The sequence below is a fragment of the Triturus cristatus genome, chromosome 7, assembly GCF_964204655.1.
Source record: "Triturus cristatus chromosome 7, aTriCri1.1, whole genome shotgun sequence".
Classification (NCBI taxonomy): domain Eukaryota; kingdom Metazoa; phylum Chordata; class Amphibia; order Caudata; family Salamandridae; genus Triturus; species Triturus cristatus.
Window position 1 is genome coordinate 263,712,194 of NC_140590.1, and position 14,926 is coordinate 263,727,119.

At 49.2% G+C, this 14,926-nt stretch overlaps 1 protein-coding gene across 2 annotated transcripts in view; it reads right to left on the reverse strand.

The window, feature by feature from the left end:
• FUZ (fuzzy planar cell polarity protein) overlaps window positions 1-7,176 on the reverse strand; it is a 138,532-nt gene extending 131,356 nt beyond the window's left edge. Inside the window, exon 1 of one of the 2 annotated variants that reach the window (XM_085616182.1) lies at window positions 7,004-7,176. In XM_085616182.1, the coding sequence (XP_085472308.1) occupies window positions 7,004-7,102 (99 nt within the window). In that variant the 5' untranslated portion in view covers window positions 7,103-7,176. The remainder of the gene's footprint in view (window positions 1-7,003) is intronic. The other variant, XM_085616185.1, reaches the window with a different exon arrangement.
• Between the last annotated feature and the right edge of the window lie 7,750 nt (window positions 7,177-14,926).

Here is a 14,926-nt window from a genome sequence, read left to right on the forward strand (position 1 = left end):
CCCCCCCCCCAAGTCCTTCTTCCCTCGTCTTTAACTGCATTTTTATGAAAGATTTTAGGGAGAAGAAATTGTCTAAAGTTGTCTGTTCCAACTTATCCACACGCTCAGTTAGCCCTTTAATTCTGTCTAGTACTGGAAGGAGTAAGGATTTTATTATATCCTCCATTTTTTTGGTGGGGAGAGACTCTAGGGTGAAAGTCGCTGCACTACCCGCACTATCCGCAGCAGAATTTTTAGACAGAAAAGCAGCGAACCCCTCGCCATTATTTTCTTCTTGAAGCGATCTAAGTGCTCCTTCCACTGCTTTATTGAGATCACCCCTCCTAACACCTATCCGTCTCTTATTCTTACAGTTCTTTGGCAATCTGGTTATCCGGGGTATAGCAGATCTTGCACTCTTAGTAGTGACCGGATAGGTTTCAGCCTGAGCCCCGGTGTCCGCCATAGGAGGCAAAGTTAGAGAAATGGTGGAGTCTACCAAATGTGGGGAGGAGGAAATAGTGCATAATTTAGTTACTGCTGGGATAGAAGCCACTTGATTTTGGGTGTTGAGTGTCGTGGCCGTCAGGCTTTCAAGGCCCTCGATGTTGGCCCTCAAGGCCGCAACTCGAGGGTGATCTAAGGAGTGGGGGGAGTTGGGCAACAAAGTTTGAACCGGGGAGGATATTTGGGCTAGCTGGCCAATCGATGAGCGCCTATCAGTAAACGGACTTTGGGATAGCCGACGTTCAGCCATACTGATTTCCTTGTCAATGACGTTGGCCACACGCGTAATAAATTGGTCCATGGTGCCCACCATGCCCCCCTCATTCCCCCTCAGACTTTTCCCAGAGCGAGTTGGCATAACTATTACTGGACAGGGCTATACCTAGATTCACAAGAAGGCCCTGGAACAAATTCAAGAGTCCGAAGGATGGCACAGAATAACCCACGCTCTATCGTGCTAACATTCGGAGATAGTAGCCCTAGAGATTAGTCCGCTACTGATAATCCCAGTCCACAACCTCTTTAATCAGCAGGAAATCACACGGAACAGCAACAGTACCTGTATGAAGCCGGTTATTCGGGATACCAACGATTTAGAGTATGAGCCCAGCCCGGCCTCCTCCGGCCCCGGACGGCCACAGACGGCCCGCCCTCTGCCCGCGCGCGTCCCGCGACGCGGGGGGAGCCTGGATTGAAGTAGCGCCTCCGGGCGCGCTTTCCGCCGGATGTGGGCGGGTCGAAAATTGCCTGCTGGGGCTGTAGTCCACCTCTGCAGCGGCCTCGGAATAACAAGAGGCGGCGAGGGAGACTACCGGCGGCAATACCAACAGGTAGGCGTTGCTCTGCCCCAAACCAGGAGCCAGATGGAAACTGCTGCGTGGCGTGGCGCTGTGTGCCGAATTAGGCTGTGGTGCGATAAGTTACATATGAACAATGCAGTAACAGACTAAATACCCAAATAGATAGGTTATCCCCTAAAATTAAGGAATCAAATAGTAGCACTTTGACAATGTACTAATACATTATAATATTGACACCCATAACTATGCACCAAATGGGTGCCAATAGAAGACGCAATATCCTGCTTATTTTGAGAGGGATCTTATTAACAATTGTTGGTCCTGATGAAATCCAAGTAACCTGGGACGGGCACAGGAAGACAGAAACAGGTTGACCAATCTGCAGATGCTGACTGCATAAGGAAACTCTTTTGCATCAGCATTTTGTTTTTAATCTGGTCAGGGGGCACACAGAATAAAATGACAATACTTTGATTGAGGGCACTCAGAGGCAATTTTATATTTAGATCCCCCATCCATGGGTCATAAAAAATATACCACGCAAAGAGCTAGCCCAGATACAATACTAGAAACTGTGGAAGGACTTGATGATGAAGCATGCCACTAGAGTAAAATCCAGTGAGTGAGAGTCCTCTTATTGAACCCTATGGTTTCCCTTAATTAATATCACATAGCAATAGATTCACCCTAATACAAGTGGCCATTCTTGTATATGATTAGCTTGGATAAATTGAGTGGGCGCTGAGTAGATCTACTACTATGCTCCTACTTCCCTCCTTTGATTTACTATGGTGTTATGCGGTCATGTTAAGGTGGCGAGTGATATGGAGCCATGAAGCTGTTCACTAAAAGCGTTGTTTGCACTGAGTGGGTGTGCACAATATCCTTACACATCACACAGGAGCCTGGGAAGAACTAAAGTACAGTAGGGTATAGGTCCCAGCGGCACCAACCTCAGACTGGCACTTTAACTTTTTGCCTGTCACCTGGTTTGTTTCCTTCACGTCTTACTTGGTCTTCACTGTTATCCTTCAAGTATCACTGAGCTCACATGACTTCTGATTTCTCTGCACCCAAAGATTGCAGGAAAGTAGGATCTGCTTTCATGGTTACCCCCAATTTTTGCTGGTGTTATGGTGTTTTCTGACTAGACTGACTGAGATCCTGATAATCAGGACCCCAGTCACTGTGCTCTCTCCCTAAATTTGACAATAGTAAGTACTTTGGTACCCCAACCCTATTCCAGTGTTGGATGTAAGATGCCATGTGCTGGGGGGCTACCCTAGGGTGCCCCCCTGTATTCTCGGTACCAGCCTTTTAGGGTCTAACAGCAAGCTAGTGCTGCTGCCGGCCACAGACACAATTCTGCCCTCCTGCTGCTGAGCAAAGCTCGAGCAAGGGAAGGTAGAATAACAGGTTTCCTGTCTCAGGGATGTGTGACCACATCCCCAGACAGGACTTAGTGTATTGGGCTGGGGTGGGGGCGCTAGCCAGCGTCACAAGACTGCTTTGAAGGGCACATTTGGTGCCCTCCTTGCATACTCCAGTTTGAGTCAGCTCAGAGTGCCCTTGGCTCGTGCTCTGGCGCGAAACTGGACAAAGGACATGGGAACCATCTTCCCCTAAGTCCAGCCCCCTCCTCTGGGAGGGACCCTTGAATCGTCCCAACCCTTTCCTTAGGGTACTTAAGGGCTTACCTGTAGGTGGCTCTTCAGATTTGTCGTGGTACAAGATTCAAACTCGAAACCCCTTCAAATTCAACCATCTGGGCACCTTGGACTTCACTTGGAATCGAGATTGCACCAAGAAAGACTCCTGCTGCTCCTGGTCTCGCTGTTCTGCAAATCTTCTTCATCGTCTGTGCCTGTGCTTCATCCAGGTTCCTTTCTAGACGTGTGGGCAGCAAATGCACCCGAATGAATCTCTCTTGGAGTGAAGGAGTCATTCCCCTGCATCTGTAGGCACCGAAACAAAGCTGACCGGTCTGCTGTCAGTGTCGACTTGCTGTTGCCAAGGCTTGTTGGCTCTGTCCTCCAGAGATCTTTGGGCTACAAGAAGGTCCAGCCTCCAGGATCTCTTCCTTCCAAGATCTTCGTCCTCACCACATCCTCTGCACTGTGGGCATACATCTATGGTAAGCTGCTCGGTGTCCTCTTGCAACTACTGTGCTTTCGGCCTCTGGGCCCTCTTGAGGGTCTTCTTTGGCTTCAGTGGGCTCCCCTGCTTGCTCGGGGCCTGCTCTGACTCTCCTGCATTTGGTGAGTCCCTTGAACCTTGCTGGTCCCAAAGTTGCACCTTCTGTATTTACCACATATGTTGCTGCTGTCAAGGTTTGTTGGTGCTCCCGCCGGATACCGACCCCCTTGTTCTTGACTTTCGAAGTGGGACAGCGCATGAGCGGCTCCTGGTCTTCCATAGTGTTGCCTGGTCTTCACAGCTGCAGCGACAAGGTCACCGTCATCACTCCTGCATCTTCTGTCATCTGTGGTCATTTGTCTTCCGTGCCTCCTGGTCACTTCCAAGTGGAATAGACTCTGTCCCCTCTGCTTGCACATTCTTCTCTTACAAAATCCATCCTTGGATTCCTTTATAGTCTCTTCCACCTTCTACGCCAGTGTCACCTTTCCTGAAGTCCTCCATTGTGGTCTACTGCAGTTTCCGGCATCACTTTGCACCTATGCAAACGGCTTCCCTGGTGTAGGTATCCTGGTTCCTGTGGTATCCACGGGTGAGATGACACTCCAACCTTCTGTCTTCCACAGGGTTTCTTCAGGGTCCTCTGGGAAGGGTCCTTCTTGAAAACTGCAACCGCGACTTTCCCATTGACTTGCATGGAGTACACAGCTGTGTTTCCACTCTGCACACAGCCTCTGTGGGGTGACTGGGTACTCACCTGTGGTGGTTCCTTGTGTCCCAACTCTTTTGAGTCTTCTGGTCCAAGTCCCGACTTCTGTCGCAGTTTGCATTCCACTTCTTTAGTATATGGTTTGGTCTTCCCCTGGAGACCACTGTGTATTTGTGCTTACTTACCTCTTTACCTTTGAAATATTGTATGTATTGTATGTATTGTGTTGATATCTCCGGGTAGGAGAAATACCAATGTGTTAATGAGTGTTATAATCAATATACTTATTTTTATAACTACACTGTGTGGTTCAGTTAACGTACACTATAGGATTAGTTCTGGTAAAACAAGCTGCTTAACACTCCTTCTGGACTAAGCCTGAAGGCTACTCTCCACAGCTACCACTTAGAGAGCTTTCTATGGTTGTCTAAGACCACTAAAATCACCATAAGGGTTGTCTGGATTAGTGCAGGGTACTTCACTTAAATAAGTGTGCACCATACATTAAGCCAGACTCCTACAAAGATATATCATGCAGACTTCGTCTGCCTCAGCGGCTACCACTCATTTTCTCAACTTTTCCTACCTTCATCATAGCTGCCAAGTTTCCAGATTGCTTACATGTGACATTTCCATGGTTTCAGTGTACTTATGAGCCAATCAATCAGGATTTATAAAGAAAGGCTAATCACCCGAAAGGGTATCCAGGCGCTTGCCGGTCCCGGAGGCTTATTCGAACAGCCAGGTCTTGAGGGCCTTTTGGAATTCTGGAACCGAGGTGATTGTCTGGAGGTGCATGTGGGGAGACTGTTTCAGGTCTTTGCTCTGATGTGGGAGCAGGAGCGTCCTCCACTTCTGCTTCACTAGATGGGGGGGGGGGGTGAGTATGGGCAAGCGAAAGGGACGTGGAGCGTAGTTTTCTCAATGGTTGGTGAAAGCTCAGGCAGTGGTTAATGTATGTGGGTCCTTGGTTGCATAGAGTCTTGGGTGCATGGGTCAGCAGTTTGAATTGGCATATCTTCTGTACAGGGAATGGGTGGAGTTTGCTGAGGTGGGGTGTGGTGTGGGTTTGTCGGGAAAGGTCAATGATGAGTCTTGCTGCGGTGGTCTGTATGGTCTGAAGTCTCCATAGGAGGTGTGCGGTGATTTCTAAGTAGAGGGCGTTGCTGTAGTCCAGTCGGCTGGTGATGAGGGCCTGTGTCACAGTGCATCTCAAGTGTAAGGGTAGCCACGTGAAGATCTTACATAGCATGCGCAAAGGGAGGAAGCAGGAGGAGGAGACAGCGTTGATCTGTGATTTCATGGTGAGCTTGTTCTCAATGATGATTCCAAGGTTTCTGGCATGGTCTGAGGGAGTGGGTGTGGGTCCTAGGTCTGATGGCTGATGGCCACCAGGAGTCATTCCTTGTGTTGCTGCTGCTGCCAAAGATCAGTACTTCTGTCTTGTCTGTGTTCAGCTGCAGGCATTTGTTCTTCAGTCAACAGCGTTTGTCATGCATATGGAAGTTGGTTCTGGTGGTGGTGGTGGTAGGGTCGTGGGTGAGTGAAAGAATCAGCTGGGTGTTGTCTGCGTAGGAAATTATGTTGACACCTTGGAATCTGACAATGTTGCCCAGCAGGGTCCTATATGCGTTGAAGAGCGTGGCGCTTTTTTTGTTATCACAGCAGTGCCTCATGGTACTTGAGGTGGGATGAGCAGTAATGCATTTTAGTGCAGTGATGCGGACACCAGCACTGGAATGCATTAGTCTAATGCTTGATGCGTGCTACTTGGCAGGGCTGCTTCATCCTCCAGCTAGCACCCCATGGTATACCTTCATTCTGTATCAGACTGCTATGGAGTCCTCTCCAGTTGTCACCTACCATCTTTAGTTTGAGCCATGGCAGGTTTCACAAGTAGGGTGACAATATAGATGCCTCCATATCACTTGGACACCACTTTTTCATTTGCTGGACTTTGCTTTTACATATCATTGCTATCTGGGAGTTGTAGTCAGTGCTTGAAATGGAAAATTAGAAGTGCAGGCACTCTGTGCCTGAGTACCTACTTGTTTCTGAGAAGTGCTGATACTCTCCAATTAAAAGTATTACGTTTTTCTTGAGAAGTGTAGGTACTCTCCTTCTCAAAATAAAAAAAGTGCAGATTCTCAGCACAGGTCCATTTAAAGCATTGGTTGTAGTCTTATTTAAGTTTAATTGAATTGGACAAACACATCTGAACTGCTGCATAAGTAAACTAAAAAATTGGCAGGTATGAAAGCGGAGTTGAGCAAGAGTTAAAAAAATAGCCCCCTATGTCATATGCCATATTCAGACTACCCGGGCTTTTAGCAACAGTAAACTCTTCATGTTGGGATTTTACAGCGCTCAATCTATAAATCCCGAATGCAAAATACTGATAACTAAAAGAACAGCGCAGTCGCTGACGGGGTCACACACGACAATGGAGTGCATGCACACAACATATTCAAAAACAGTAAGTCAGAACAATGTATTCGAATTACACTTTTTCTAATAAAGGCGCATGCCGTTAACACCGAACCTTTAGCCACTGCAAGCAACATTAACATCTACATTTGAAAAAAAAACGCACACTAAATGATGGCATTAATCATTTGCACTTAATGTGCCTATTATGTCATAGACTGCGACGAGGCTGCCACCATACTTTGCGCAGTAGTATTATACATGAACCTTTCTCGCCGATACCAACAGCTGCCGTGTAGACCCAGCACCTCTATGTGTCACAGATCATTATAAGACTCGCTGTACTACAGCCTCCGCAAACAGTGGAGATAAAAGAAGGACTGGGTGGTTTGTGCGCTAATGTCAATGGCTCGCTTCATAGATGCACATCAGCCTGTCTACTTACCTGCCGGCCGCTCCCTCCCCTGCTACGGCTGTACAGCGGTACTCCGCTACTAGCCGTCAAGCATATCAGCGACAGCCCAACCACTCCGCTTTCCTCCATTCTATCAATGGATTCTCCTGCAAAACCTCGCTGCCATCTTGCAAACGAAGAGCTTGCCGGGAAGGGCGGGACGCCGTGTCTAGGCAACCGCAGAGCAGCCCTGGGAGCGGCTTTTAGGCTGTTAGACCTCGAGGACAAAACGTCGACACCTCAAAATTAATTGTAACGCAACCAATTCACACTCAGCCAAAAAGCCAGCTTTGTGCGACTGTTAGCTACTGTACGCACTTAGCAGTATGCGGTAAGCTTCCTAGCACAGAGTTTCAAAATAAGGGTAATTAAGAAATATCCTTTTAATTTGTTGAGGTAATTGGACGGGAGGCGTGGGTGGGTAGTAGTAGCATAGTGTGTATGCTACAGGTGTCGCACCTTCTGTGAACCAAGGCCACGCCTATAAGCACTATTTATATATACATATATATATATGCAATAAGCAGACGTTGTGATGTGGCCCCAGGACTACGGCACCTAACCCAACAAGATACGTGCAGACACTTGGGCACTCGGTGGGTCGGAAGTCCCGAGCGACCTCCGCCCATTTATTTAAGCTTTCTGGCCACGCCTGGCCAGAGAGTGATACAATGTGTGCGTGCCCCTTCGGGCTAGGGGTTCCTCACTGCAGGGACAACTAGACCGTTACATCCCATCCCAAGTTAGTGTTCAAAACCTTAACAACTAATTAACATGCAAAGTTTGCCAGTCTCTGACTCAGTCTGGGATTTGGTCGTAAGTTGTATCTGTGTTGTGAGTCTCGTTGACTTCTCATCGGGCTGACGCCCACCGGAGCCTCAGTGTTGTTACTTTAGTCGACATCCGTGGCTTGTGTTGGAGTCCCCTGATCTCCGATCTGATCTTCGGCTGAGCGCGGTGATAGTCTTCCACTTGAGATCTCCTCGTCTGCCATCCCACAGGGATGCGACAGCTCGGCATCGTCCGGTTGCACTCTTTTGAACCAGGAGATGTTTCGGGTGATATCTCTCCTCCTTTCCTGGTTGTGAGGGCAGTCCCGTTGAGCTTCAGTACTGTCCACAGTCCCGGCTCATACACTGTGCGGAACTTCCCTCCGCTGCGGCGGTGTCGTACCAGGACAGTGCACCCTGGCGCTATGACTCTGGGCCTCGCTCTCCTTCAGTTGCTAGCATTGTCATTGGTTACCCTTCATCGAGCTTGTGTGTCGATCGGATCGTATGGTTCAGGCACCCAGTTATGTGCCACTGGAATAGTGTCCTGCTGGGGACCAGCTAGCATTAGCACCCACGGCGACCGTTGGGTAGTGCAGTGGGGGGGTACTGCGGTACTCTCTTAGGAATCGTTGAAGAGCTACTTCTGGATCAGACTGCTCCACCACCGCTATCCGAAGGATCTTGTTCAGAGTGCTCATGATGCGTTCAGCTTCGCCGCTAGCCTGCGGCCACTGCGGAGTGATGCGGTGGTGCTTGACTCCCAGCTGTGTTAATAGCTCCTTGAACTCTCCTCCTTGGAACGGGGGCCCGTTGTCCGTTTTGACGACATGTGGCAGTCCGAAGAGGGCGAACGTCTTCTCCAACACTGGCTGCAAATGGGTAAATGACGTGGATGGTATGATTTCGATGATGGGGTACTTCGAGTAACTGTCGACCAGTACAGCGGTCACTCGTCCGTCTGGGAAGCTCTTAAAGTCCAAGCTCACCCACGACCACGGAGAGGGTGCAGGGTCCTCTGTTATCACAGGCGCCGGTACTTCTGGGCTACTGGTGAGTTGGCAGGCGCGACATTTCCTGACAACGGTGTCTACGGCTGCTTTCAGGCCAGGGAATCACACCTTCTCTCTCATCCGTGACTTCAGTCTCACTGTCCTTTGATGGCCTTCATGTGCTAGGACTGTTGCCCGTTCTTGGAGACCTACTGGGATGACGATCCGTGATCCCCTCAGCACCATGCCACCATCTGTAGTGCTCAGCTCATCGTGGACTCTCCAGACCTTCCCCAGCCGGGCCCGGTCTGGTTCTTTCCATCCGTTGACATTCTGGAGGAATCCTTCCCACGATCCTCTGCGGAGGGCTTCCAGTACTTTCTGAAATACCATATCATTGTTGGTCTCCGCCTTTATTTCTTTCACCGTGAGGGCTCGTGGACAGGCCCACTGCAACAGCATGTGGACATACTCTTCTGTACGTTGTTCCTGTTCAGTGTCTCCTGGTGGTAAATCCGGGGGATGCTGCGACAGGAAGTCGGCTGCATTCTTGGCTCCGGGTGTGTATACTTGCTCCATCTGGTAGTGCTGCAGTTGTATTGCCCACCTTTTGATTCTAGGCGGTGGATGTGGGGCGGTGCCTCCGAACAACGGGAGCAGTGGTTGGTAGTCAGTCACAACTTTGAAGGGTTGCCTGCTGACATAGAGGTGAAAGTGGTTACAAGCCCATTTGATGGCTAACGCCTCTCGTTCGATTTGTGAGTAATGGGCTTCTGTTGGTGTGAGAGCCTTACTCGTGAATGCCAGTGGTGCCCACTTCCCCAGTTCCGTCTCTTGGGTGAGGAGTGCTCCCAATCCCACGGGACTGGCGTCCACTACCAACTCTGTCCGCCGGGTGGTGTCGAAGTAGGCCATGGTAATTTTACTCAACAGGGTCGACTTCACTTGCTTCATCTTCTTCTTTTCCCCATTTCCAGACTGCATCTTTCTTGGTTAGAGCTCTTAGAGGCTCGGCGAATGTGGCTAGATTTTGTATGAACCGACCACAGTATGTGGCCATGCACATGAAGCGCCAAACTTCCGATGATGTGGTGGGTGCAGGGGCTTGCTGAATGGCCTGCGATTTCCTGGGATCTATCTGTACCCCTTCCTGGCTGAACACGTAGCCAAAGAACTGAATGGACTTTTGGAAAAACTTACATTTATCCCGTAGAAGGGTTACCCCATGATCAGCCAGGCGTTGGAGGGTGGCTCGGAGGTGACGATGATGGTCCTCGATAGTTGCAGAATGTATGAGTATATCGTCACTGACGTTAAGGACTCCCTGAATCATTGTCAGATTCCAAGTCTCGACAGCACCTCCCAGACTGCATTTTGGAATATCTCCACTGCTGAAGAAATACCAAAGTTCAACCTTTTGTAACCGCGTAGCCCCAGATGGGTTGAGAACGTCGTAATGTATCTGCTTTCTTGCGCTAACTTCAGCTGGTGGTATCCAGCGTTTAGATCGAGCTTGGAAAATCATCGGGACCCGTAGAGATTAGCCAGGATGTCGTCGACCGTTGGTGTTAGATGTCTCTCCCGTTTTATTGCTTGATTGGGCATGCGCATGTTGATGCAGAGTATGATCTTCCCTGGCTGCTTCGGTTTTTCAGCTATGACCATAGGCGACACCCATGGTGTTGGTCCAGTGACCTTCTCTATTACTCCTTGCTGCTCTAGGTTTTGCAGCTCTTGCTCCATGAGCGGCTGGAGATGAAATGGTATGCAACGGTGTTGCAAGGCGACTGGTTTCACCGCCTTATCGCTGCCTGTGATGTGTGCCGCTTCTGTGCAGCAGCCCAGCTCGAGGAGTAGCGGGATCGCACGGCCGGTCGGCACGATCCGCTGGCGCCTCAACGAAGACACGCAGCTGCTGCTGGGCTCCGGTCAGATGTAGGAAGGTATGAGCAAGTGGGCACAGACGCCCACCCTCATCGCCAGTGTGATCTGGCCCCAGGACTACGGCACCTAACCCAACAAGACACCTGCAGACACTTGGACACTCAGTGGGCCGGAAGTCCTGAGCGACCTCTGCCCGTTTATTTAAGCTCTCTGGCCACGCCTGGCCAGAGAGTGATACAATGTGTGCGTGCCCTTCCGGGCTGGGGGTTCCTCACTGCAGGGACAACTAGACCGTTACAGACGTAATAAGTGAGGTGCGCGAGCCAACAAATTATCAGCTGGCTTGATTCTAGGCCGTGCTCTACCCTACCAATGCGTTTAGAGGCCTAAGTGGTTAGTTTTTAACATAAACTTGAAAACATTCCTGCCCCCTCCCGACGACAACACCACTGGTGAATTAAGAGGGGCGTCAGATGTGGTTAAATAGTACTTTATATTTGTAATCTTCTTTAACGTCTTTTTTATTTTCAGTCAGTGATCCTTATAAAGCAGTAGTCTAACCAGTTTGAATGTGCTTTCTTATGTTCACTGTTTAAAGTTTGTGCTGATAAGGGGGGAAAAGACCGTTTTTAGGTGCTTTTGCCAATTTTTGCACCGACTAGGTCAAAAATGCTGATCATGCCAGTATAAAAGTGGCCAAGTGGCAACCCTAGGTGTATCCTACATGTTGCCTATATTCTTATTATATATGGTGTAACATTATATACAGTCTGTTAAATCAAACAAGAAGTGCTTGTACAGCAATCTTCCTGAACTCACACATTTGAAGATGCTCTTATGTAATAATGGACATCAAAAGCCACTGATTGGTTGTCAATTCTTGAGTGTGGTGGCAGGCGGGCATAAACCACATACATGAATGCTTGTCTCATTTTGGGCCTGATGGTCCAAGAGTACCTGGAGCTGAGCCAGTGCCAGGCATCTGGTTTGAGCTTTCTGTTGCTCTCCTATATCTTTATAACATTGGAATTTGAATAACCTTGATATCACAGTGTTTTATAGGAATGCATTGTTTGATCAACCAATGGAATATTATCAACTAAGAATCATTTATGAAACCAAAAAAAATGGATGTTTGCTGATGAAGCATTAAAGATTAGATTTTTTCGAACTTCAGATACATTTCAATTTTATTTGTTCAAACGAATAGAGCCTGCTGGCAATTTTGGCACAGTGTGCACTGGGACATTTTCTGACCATCTGCAAATTGTTAAGGACTCGATGATGAAGCATGCCACAGTCATGCCTCTGGAGTGACACTGCAGGGTAACTATCATCGTGTAGGAACTCTACGCTACCGTCTGCGTAGATAGTGGACCTTATCTAATATTTTATAAGCCCATCTTCAACTGCCAGGCAAGCTAGGATTACAGAAGAGAAGACATATTGAATGTCAACAAACACCTTGTAGCAACATTCCAGTGTTCCTGTTGTGTGACCTTGCATTCTGGTGACAGCTTTGTGGTGCCTACACTCATCTCTCTGTCAAGAACCATAATTTCCATATGCAATTTCAGGACAGGCTATGGGATAGTTGTAATTCACCTTTGATGGATGTGGCTTTAGTGAAGAAAGTAGAGTACCCAAAGAGGGCGCTAAGCTGCATTGTGTAATGCTAATGAAAATTCCATGGCTGGGAAGGTGAATCTACAAGCGAAAGTGTGTTATCCCAGTATGTAGAACATCAATCCAGAGTGGAGACGGGATCTAGAATATGGAAATACAGTAGGCAAGATTCCAAGGAGTTGGCCTACCGGCTAGGGTGCTCGACCTCGGACCTGGGGAACTGGGTTCGAGTCTCGTTAATGACGCTGAACATCCTGTGATTCTGGGCAAATCACTTAATCTCCCCGTGCCTAACAAAGAATGAATGTGTGTCCTAATGTAACGTAACTGGTGCTATGTAACGCGCTCTGATACCTGATTGGTTTCGGGTCAAGTACGCGCTATATAAAACTCTGCAAAAAAAAAAAAAAATTGTTACGGTAGTGGAAGTAACAAATATTTTTCTACTAACTGGAACTGCCCTGCTGTCAACCAATGGTGTTCGGGTTGTGGCATTGTTAGATAGTTACTTATGGTAGGGGGCGTGGCCACGCAAGCGTCCGAAATGGCCGCTCACGATTGAAGCTCCGTCGGCTGGACTACCTTTTTTTGGCATTATCATCCTGATGCCCCGATGCCACTAACCTGAAAATAATATAACCGTAGGGAAAAAGACCCAATATACCCTTGAGGGCTTGGGCAGACTAAATAACAAGTTAAAGTGCCGACAAGGGATTTTATTTCAAGCAAATTCTCTAGTTATTGATTTTGGAAAACTTACTTAGCGGGTGAGTTTAGGGAAAACACCAACCAAAATGTCAATTAACTGAACCAATCATTAAATATATGAAGCACACACACGGGAAATCTTTTTGTGAAATAAACACAAATGTTTTTATATGCAAATCCGATTAAAAAGGAGTACAAATGAACAATTGATTCAGCAATAAATCATGAAAAAGAAAAACCTAAGTCTTATCCACATTTCATGAAGAAACATCTATTCCAGTAAAATCAACAGAGATGTATCTCATACTGAGAAAAATAATAATCAACTGCACATAATAAATATTGTGGAAATAGAAAATGGCACTCCTGGTCATGTGAAGTGCCTCGGAATCCAATGGTCCATTCCAGTGAACCCAGCGACTCTCCGATCCACAGAGACCAGCTGCTGCGCGTTTTGGCCGCGGTGTGACGAGACTTGCCGCCCTGGGCCCTGCTGCATCGCTGGAGGTGCGAGGTGCTGCCTGGACTGGAGGTGAGTGGGGGCCGCTGGTCGGTGCGCCCGTGCCGGTGGCAACTGCCAGCTAGTAGATTTAGGTGACCCCCACCCCTGCTGCCTGCGCATATCGCTCTCATCTACACACTGTGCGCTGAAGCGCACGCCCTGCGCAGACCGGCACTGCCCTGAGTGGGGGACCGCATTAGGGACAGGGCCTGCCGGTCCCCCTGTTGCTGGGAACCTGCGAGGGGTGCGGTGGGCGCGGGGGGGCAGCCTGCTCGATCCCACGCATTGCACTGCCACAGCGGGCGGGGCGGCTCCTTCTCCCTGCTTCCCCTGCACATTCAGTTTGCCCTCCTTGGTGGTGACTGCCCTGCGAGTTCGGGAGCATTGTTCTTGTTGGTCCCGCCTGGCTGCTCTCATCTTGGGACGGCGGGGGAGACCGCGCAGGCTGCCTCACTGACTGGCAGTTTCAACCTCTGTAACGGCCAAACCCTGCCACCGGTATTTACTGCACCTGCCTTCTACAAAGAGCCGGGGGCACCTAGCGAGGACAGCTTGTTCACAGCCCCCCTATCCTTCTCTACACCTCATTGTCAGGACTCACTGGACAGGTGAAGGGCTCAGTGCGATCAAGGGAAACAACTGCTTGAGTGTTGGTCTCTGATCCAGATCCTTAATATGCAGGATGGCACCTCTATGCCCATGTCATCCACGGACTTCAATCCATCCTCCTAAGCTCTGAGGCGCTGTGCACACTATCATCTCCCTCCCACCGCACCGCTTCCGGAGTTTACTACTGTGGGGGCCAGGCACACAGTTATGAAGGGGGTTAAGTAGCTCACAAGGAGCCTGGTCGGTTACTCTTTTGCGTGCTGGGTGCGATCACTCACTGCTCCCGGATCCTGTAGTTGCTCGTAAATCGCCCTATAATTCATGAATACATTCGTGAGCCTGGCTTTCTTCCTTTCTGGAGGCCGTCCTCGCAGTGGGTGACCTCACTGAACTCCACGATCGCAGATTCTGTTTCTCTCCACGACTGTATACCTACTACACAGCGCCTACACAACCTCTGGTTTCCTGCCCACGAATCGGCCCCACCGATCACTTTACCTCCGCATGGGCCGCAAAGATCCTAAACAAAGGACCCTGCCCTTCGGGAAAGTAACGGACAACACCACTGAAGAGCCTCCAGCCATGGCTGACGGCGCCCAAGGGGTTGAGGAAATGGACGACCTTCCGGCGCTATCAGCGGCAATGCTACAGGAGATGAGGGGAGGATTTAAGGCCCTTGACAGCAGATTCGATGCATTGGACAAAAGCTTGGCAGACATAAGTGCCAAAGTGCAGGCGCACGACCGTCGCTTGGATATGGCGGAGGCTCGAGTGTCAGACATCGAAGATAGCACGGCGCAGTCCCTGAAACACCTGGACAGAG